At 48.3% G+C, this 7,934-nt stretch overlaps 1 protein-coding gene and 1 long non-coding RNA gene across 3 annotated transcripts; both read right to left on the bottom strand.

Annotated features, from left to right (window-relative positions):
• Positions 1-3,256: 3,256 nt before the first annotated feature.
• Positions 3,257-3,845, bottom strand: LOC109763592 (SEED MATURATION PROTEIN 1). The gene has a single exon (XM_020322442.4). It carries the CDS (start codon positions 3,762-3,764, stop codon positions 3,474-3,476), a length of 291 nt encoding a protein of 96 aa, XP_020178031.1. The 5' UTR covers positions 3,765-3,845; the 3' UTR covers positions 3,257-3,473.
• A 723-nt stretch (positions 3,846-4,568) lies between these two features.
• On the bottom strand, positions 4,569-7,792 carry LOC109763589 (uncharacterized). Of its 2 annotated transcripts, none has more exons than XR_006665895.2 (6): positions 7,508-7,792; positions 7,344-7,404; positions 7,201-7,264; positions 6,539-6,616; positions 5,873-5,931; positions 4,569-5,143 (listed from the first exon to the last, which is right to left on the bottom strand). It is a non-coding gene; the product is annotated as an uncharacterized lncRNA (long non-coding RNA). The 2 variants fall into 2 exon arrangements; XR_002232946.4 differs by having other exon boundaries at positions 5,873-5,936; positions 7,508-7,784.
• Between the last annotated feature and the right edge of the window lie 142 nt (positions 7,793-7,934).

The raw sequence follows: 7,934 nt of genomic DNA, 5'->3' as shown, positions 1-7,934 counted from the left end.
TTACTCCCCCATAGTCCACTATGGGTGAGCCACCCTTTCGCACATCTTCACAAGTCCATTGTCACCACAAAGGCTTCAAGCATTTGATCTCTTCGTGATGCTTTACTTGAACTTGCCCGCTTCACTTGAACTTGCACACCGCAACCTAACCCCACAAAGAATTCTCACAAAGACCATGGGTTAGTACACAAAGCGTAATTGACAATGCTTACCATACCATGGGATCGCTTGATCCCTCGGTACATCTTGTGCGCTTTGTGTGTTGATCAACTTGATTCACTCTTGACTTAGTCTTGATCAACCTTGACTCTTTCCAACTCTCTTCATTTGGATGATGTCTTGAAGGTAAACATGAATGATCACACAATCTTCTTCTTCAAGACATGCTTGCAATAAGCTCAACTCTCACATGACCAATTTTTGGATAATTCCTTAATAACACCTTGGTCACCACATAAACTCCTTGAAACCAACACATGGACTTCAAGAAATGCCTATGGACAAATCTTTCAAATATAACTCAAGGCAACCATTAGTCCATAGAGATTGTCATCAATTACCAAAACCAAACATGGGGCACCGCATGTTCTTTCAGTGGCGGTGCCAGATCCAACCGCAATGGAGGTGCCGATGCGGAGGACTGGAAGGAGTTATATGACTGATTGCCAGAACTGGGACCCACCGGACCGCTGGCAGAAGGCGAGTGGCTCGCCACGGAGGTATTTCTGCTGGTTGATGTGCAGCCACAATCCACCCTCACCGTTCGCAATCCTCCACAGCCACTTAGTCAGGAGGGCTATGTTCATGCGCTTGGAGGACATGATCCCGAGACCGCCCTGTTCACGAGGCTTACAGATCTCTGACCACCTCACCATGTGGTACTTCTGCTTGTCGCCCTCGCCAGCCCAGAAGAAGCGTCCCTGGACTGTGGCAATCTCATGGTGCAGCGTCTCAGGTAGGCTGTAGAAACTCATGATGAATAGGAGCAAGCTGGAGAGGGACGAGTTAATGAGCACCATCCGGGCGGCCTTAGAGAGCCAGCGGCCCTGCCAAGGTTCGATGCGGTGCTGAAGCTTCCCCACCATGGGGCGCAGCTCGGCCACCGTGAGCCTCGTGTCACTAATGGGGATCCCCAAATAAGTTGTGGGAAAGCACCCAAGCTGGCAATTGAGGCGGTCAGCGATGCTCTAGCATTCGTCTTGGGTGTATCCCAACACCATGACCGCACCCTTATCGAAGTTGATCCTGAGGCCAGACATCTGCTGAAAGCATAGCAGGAGGAACTTCAGGTTCACGATGTCGTTCACTGAACCTTCCACCATTATAATGGTGTCATCCGCGTATTGGAGAAGGAAGATCCCATTCCCGCCTACCAGGTGCGGGACGATACCCCTAATATGCCCAGCTGCCTTGGCCTTATCCAGGATGGCAGCTAGCGCATCTACAACCACGTTGAAGAGAAACGGAGAGAAGGGATCGCCCTGCTGGACCCCACGGAATGTGGGGAAGTAGGGGCCAATCTCGTCGTTTATGTTCACCGTCGTCCGGCCCGAGGAGACCATTTGCATCAAGCGGGTTACCCATCTATCGTTGAATCCCTTCCGGAGCAAGCATTCATGAAGAAAGGGCCAACTGACCGTGTCGTAGGCCTTGTGGAAGTCGAGTTTCAAGAAAACAGCCTTGAGGTGTTTGGTGTGCACCTCGTGGAGTGCTTCGTGAAACACTAGGACTCCATCCAGGATATACCGACCCTGGATGAATGCCGACTGATCCGGATGAGTGATCCGGTCCGCAATTGGGGCCACCCTAATGGCGTACCCCTTCGCAAGGATGCGAAAGATGACATTGATCACCGTGATCGGGTGGAACTGGCAGATATCCGAAGCCCCGGTTATTTTGGGAATAAGGGTGATAATCCCAAAGTTCAGCCTGGTAAGGTCGATGGACCCAACGTAGAACTCCTCGAAGAGGGCCATCACCTCAGGTTTAATAACCTCCCGGAAGGTCTGGAAGAACTTCACTGGGAGGCCATCGGGGCCAGGGGCCGACGATGGATTCATGCCCTTAATGGCAGCCCAAACCTCAGCCTCGGAGAACGGGCCGTGAGGGCCACATTATCCGCCGGCGAGACACGACGGTGGGGCGGCCAGATGTCGTGATCGAGGGCCAGCCCTACCCGAGGGGAGGCAGAGAATAGGTCTCTGTAGAAGCTGTCTACATGGGCACGGATGTCCTCAGGCTGCTGCAGGAGGGTCTCTCCATCCCACAGAAGCGGGATGGAGTTCCGACGACGACGGCCATTGGCGATGACCTGAAAGTAAGCTGTATTGGCATCTCCCTTGAGGACCCAATTCTACGTATCCCGCAAGCGCCAATACGCGTCCTCATTAGTGTAGATGACCGTGAGCTGGTCCTCAAGGTCATACCTAATCATCCATTCCTCGGTCGATAGGCCCGCGCCATCCGCACGGAGGTCGAGGGTCTGAATGGCCTCTAAGAGGACTTTCTTGCGCTCCCGGATATCCCGGCCCACGTTAGTACCCCATCCTTTCATGAATTGGCGAGACCGCTTTGCACAAAAGTGCCAGGAGTCAACGGCTGAGAGGGAACGATGGGGGGCCTCGCGCGCCTCATGCCACCGAGCAATCACCGCCGCGGCAAACCCAGATTGACGCAACTAGAAGGTTTCGAACCGGAAGCGAGGCGGCGGTGGAGGACGTTCGTTCTTAGAGAAGAGGAGGAGGGGGACGTGATCGGATCCAATCCGAATAATCGCCCAAAGCGAAGCTAGGGGACAACGAATGTCCCACTCAGAAGATGCGAAGACCCTGTCGAGGATCGAGTGGGTCAGCTCAGCTTGGCGGTTGGTCCAAGTAAATCTGGCACCAACCCTATCAAGCTCGCGAAGCCCATGTCTGCGATGTAGTTATTGAACATCTGCATCCGGGGAAAGTTTACCAAGTTGTTACTCTTGTCGTCTTCCGACCGTATGAGGTTAAAATCGCCGCCCACCACCACCGGTAGCTGGGCGGCCGCCACCTTATGCCGAAGCTCAGCGAGGAAGGCTTCAGAGCGGCGGTGGTCGGCCGGGCCATAGACCGCAATGATCTCCCATTTGAAGTTGAGGCCCGCTCGAAAATCTCCATGCTTACGGAGAACTTAGACGGAAGTGTCTTGTAAGCATGCTATAGCCATCAGGGCGATTGTCCAGTACATTGCTTTTCGCTAAGAAAAGAAAGAAGATAAGTCCAGCTAATTGATGCACCAACACTGGTTCATTTATTTTCTAAAGCACCGCGCATGCAGGGTGAAACTTATGACAAAAGCAGAGCTAGGTGGTGCTTCTCACACGGTTGACCTCGGTGATACACTACATACGACATACAACATCGGCCGTCCGGCCGGCCGGCGGCCTCGGCAACTTTATTTCTAGGTAGCTCTACATCGACGTGGTACTACGGCTAGCTAGCCAGCTACTGGCGCCCAAGCTGACGTCCACCGGCGCCCATCCCCTGCCGCGCCTGCGCCCGCGGCTCCTCCGACCCAGCCTTCCTCCCTTCCTCCTCCCCTAGATCACGCCGCGGCTGCTGCTGCGAGGCGTCGGCGACGTGTCGCGCCTGGGCGAAGAGGTCGACGGGGTCGGAGTCGGCGATCTTGCCGCCCTCGAGCGGCGTGCCGTTGAAGTAGCCGGTCCTGAGCTCGTCGTCCACGGTCAACCTCGCCTGGGCCGTGCCGTGCTTGATGTCTTCCTTGCTCGTCGCCATGGCTCTTGCTGATATGCCTCGCTACGGATGAGCTGAGTGACTGGTGCGGGTGTGTCTCTGCCTCTCCGATCCGTGTACGCCTCGTCGTCCTGCGGTGCACTGCGCTATATATACGTGAGGTAAGCTGGCGGTGAAGCTCGCGTGAAGAGGACACGCCGCGCCGTGACGTGGCTGCATGCATGCCATGCTAGCTCGCTCTCGAACCCTCTAAAGCATGGCCCGTTCCATTTCACATGGCCAATCCTTTCTTTTAGTGGCACTAGTGGACTCGTTGCGCCAAATGGCGCAGAGGCACGCTAAACCCATGTTCGTGATGAAAAAAATATCCATGGTTTAAGGGTTCAGCGTTTAAAGATGTATATACACATTTTAATTTGATAGTATAAAGCCCTATAAAAATAAAATATAGTATGTTTTAGTTAGTTTAGCTGTAGGTTACATATGATAAAAAATGGTGTCTTGTTGTGCACAATAAGATATATATCCACATTCTAATTTGGTGGTATATACTCTCATTTAAAACCATGTCATGTTGAAAATATGTGTATCCTTTTAGTGATCTTTTTGTCTTGCCCACGCTAAGAATTTAGATGCTTATGTATAAAAAGAAAAGAAACACATATTCCTGTATGCATTAAAGAAATCTAAAAAATGCATACTCTGGTACTAAAAAATATATGTATACCTAATAGCATGTAGGAACCATTTAAGGAGGCCTTCTTTTTTTCAAAAGCTATTAACCTTTTATTGTTTTTGTGCGCAAAAAAGAAAAACATTTCTGTTTGCTCAGAGACAAAAATCATCGGTAGTACTTGCATCATCTCAATAACTGGGATGGATATCATCCACTACAATGAAGAACAATAACATTTCCCTATATCTTGAACAATAATAAGATCATCTACAGTACATTTGGTCAAGCAACCAATTAGCAGAAGAATAATAGTATTTCTCTATATCTTGAATTCCACATATGGGATTATTAATATCTCGACTTGTATGGATATTTGCCTGACATAATGTCCATCAGATGAATCAATCAAATAGGAGGAACTTGGGAGTATTTCAAACCAAAACAAAGAATTGATCCTAACTATGTGAAGTGCAGTAGCTTTAAAGCCTCTGAAGTATTTTGCTGCTACTCCACCAGGAAAGTGCAGGGCTTCAAGAACCAAAAGTCGCCACTCAAGCTCTCTTCGGCCTCATAAGCCCTGTTGTTGCTGCTACTCCACCAGGAAAGCGCAGGGCTTCAAGAACCAAAAGACGCCACTCGAGCTCTCTTCGGCATCATAAGCCCTGTTGTTGATATCCTTAAACCCAAAAGGTTGCCTCTTAGCATCTTTGTTGTTCTGCTGATCCTTATTAGGTGTCAGCTTATCCTGAAGAAAAAGCAGTTGATATCATATTATCATCAAATAAATCCATAGTTAACATGTGGATCGTGGGGAATGGTGAGATGCCATATTGGGGTTCGCAACATGAATAAGACCACTAATTTACAGAAGGAAAAAAATGCCTGAACACTCTTAAGAAAGGCCATGATGATGAGGTGAGAACAAACAGGCTAGTGATCAAGTGAAACTTGAAATGGAGCAATAAAAATACCATAATGGTGTTGCTTAAAAAAATCACAGTACAATGCACAATGGAATATTTCTCAACAACTATAACTAAATTTATACATAAAGGAAACTATCACCATTTGTTTAGTCTTTGGTGGGCTATTTGGAATAGAGAAATTAATACAGAGTTCCTTAGCAGCATGAGCAATCTATATAAACCACAATAACCATTTATCCTAGCAGCAGTCTCAATCCAAATAAGTTAGTTCCTTTTTCATCGGCTCTATTAATCCAGAGTTGCAAAGGAGATACATTGACTCCGAATTTAGAGAGGATTCACCACTCCATTTGTAAAGCTATTTAATGAACAACTCGTGCACCATTGGGATCTCATACAATGAGCTTTGAACAATAAAGAAATGTATATCTTTCCTCGTTCGGGGCTTTTCATCCCAATGCACCATGAGCAGTATGCGTACATAATATATGTTTGCGCCTCAAATTGACATAGGACATACTATAAAAATAAATTAAGAAAAAGCTCACCTTAGAGTCTCCAGTACCATTGAGATCCGAGTGGATCAAAGGCTACCATGAGAACCTACCTGCACTGAGCAACACCAAAAGAAAGATAAAACTGTAACAAGACATTTTCAGTGGTTGCAAACCACAAAGATATAAAGTGCGGATATTTCAGTTATTAAGATGTAAATATACCACAAGATGATTCAGAGGCCTATATATTCAGAAGAAAGAGAAACACAAGACAGTTATCTTTTTCATGTGAGAGACACACAAATTGTTGAAGAACACTTCATCATGCTATCAAACTGTGTACATCTAAAGCATGTGATAAAATCGCACGAGGGAGAGGGAGCAGGAGGAGAGGCGCGGCAAGGGATTGGAAGAAGGAGAAGGGAGCAGGGATATGGCAGTATGCTCCGACGACAGAGTACTGTTATCATGGACCAAAAATAAAATTCAAATTATGAGCTATATTAGGAATGATGCCCGAGCATACACAAATCAAGCAAATCACGTAGGAGTATAAATTTCTTCCAGGTTCATTCATAGCTCATGTGCATCCGCCAATGAAGTGAGAAATCTGCACTTCTTTCAATCATGACGCAAATTCTTGCATATAAGAGATAAATTGAGACCTAAAGGGAGAGGGCAGCTAGAGAAGGTGGGGGCGCAAGCAGAGGAGATTACCTGTGCCGCACGGAAGTCCTTATGTGCAGGCTGCCATGATGGCTTTGCTACAGGCAGTGCTCAGAGTAATCCAAACTCCTACAAAAATGTAGACAAACAGAGTGCTTCAGCAGATGACTGTTCGATTTGAAGAGTGCAGCATTATTATACAAAAGATGTTGAAGCATTATCTTTTCAGTGCATGTATTGACAAAACATATCTTGAAATAAGAGAAACATGGCTCCTTCGAACCAAAGATTCCTAGCTTTATTAGTAGAAGATGCTGCACCTAGGGAAATTTGTGCATACATCTCTTCTATACCGATCGCCCTCTGCTGAACAAATTAGAATCCAAAACAAATAATTCTTAGGCACTGATATCTACAACATTTTCTTATTGGAAACTACAAAAGCTTTCAATTGACATTGTTAAGCTTTTAATTGATGAGTAGTCTGATCCTCTTTCCAACATGCAGAAACTGAAGAAGATGCCCATCAATCAATTTCATACAGTCTGCTTTCAACCAAACCAATAGACATAAGCAGCATGAAGCCTCTAGCTAGCTCAACCGCAACAATAAAATTGTAAGGTAATCTTGAGAGAGAATAGAACACACCATACGAACATCACCATTAGCACACAAACGCACAGTGAGGAAGAAGCTAAGGAGCAGCGCATTACCAGACCGAAGAAGCACAGCCAGAACAGCAGCGAGCAAACGAAGGCGCAGCAACAGACGAACAACCTGAGAAAAAGATGGCCGGGTTACCACAGAGGCATTCTTCCGAACACGTTGCATGCAGGCAAACAGAACGAAGACTGACCTTAATGCAAACGGCAGAACGGTGCGATGACGGGCGCAGGACAGCAGGGGAAGAAACTGGGCTGCACATGTAGCACGCAAGAGGAAGAATACCGTGGTAAGCAGGATGCATTGCGCAGAGGAACCAAAGGGAAAGAGCAGGAGCCAAGGAATGCAACCACTGACCTTAACCAGCAGCACCGACCGAATGCGCAGACGCCATTGCCGCTGGCATGCACGCGGCGACGACGAAGAAGATCAGCTAACCGCGGCGAGGCGAAAAGGAAGTGAAGCCTAGTGGAGCGAAGGAGGAGAACGGTGGACAGCGAAAACCGAGAGAGGCAAAAGGAGGGACGAAGGAAGGCGTGGCCTCTCTCCACAACAGGCAGCACGGAGGCAGACCCACCAACGCGGCGAAGGCACGTGGCCTAAGCGGCCGACCCAACCCCACCGTCATAGAGACACCAGGCCAACGGGTTGCGCAGGTTTGGCGCACGCCTCGCAGCAGCGGGTCCCACGGCATGGCGCTCGCACGTCCGGTTGGTCGAAACGCGCATCAGCCATAGCGTTCCACGGCGTGCCGCTCGCACGTCCGGTTGGTCGAACCGCGCAT

Source organism: Aegilops tauschii, chromosome 7, assembly GCF_002575655.3.
Source record: "Aegilops tauschii subsp. strangulata cultivar AL8/78 chromosome 7, Aet v6.0, whole genome shotgun sequence".
Lineage (NCBI taxonomy): Eukaryota > Viridiplantae > Streptophyta > Magnoliopsida > Poales > Poaceae > Aegilops > Aegilops tauschii.
This window is presented reverse-complemented; position numbering and strand designations above follow the sequence as displayed.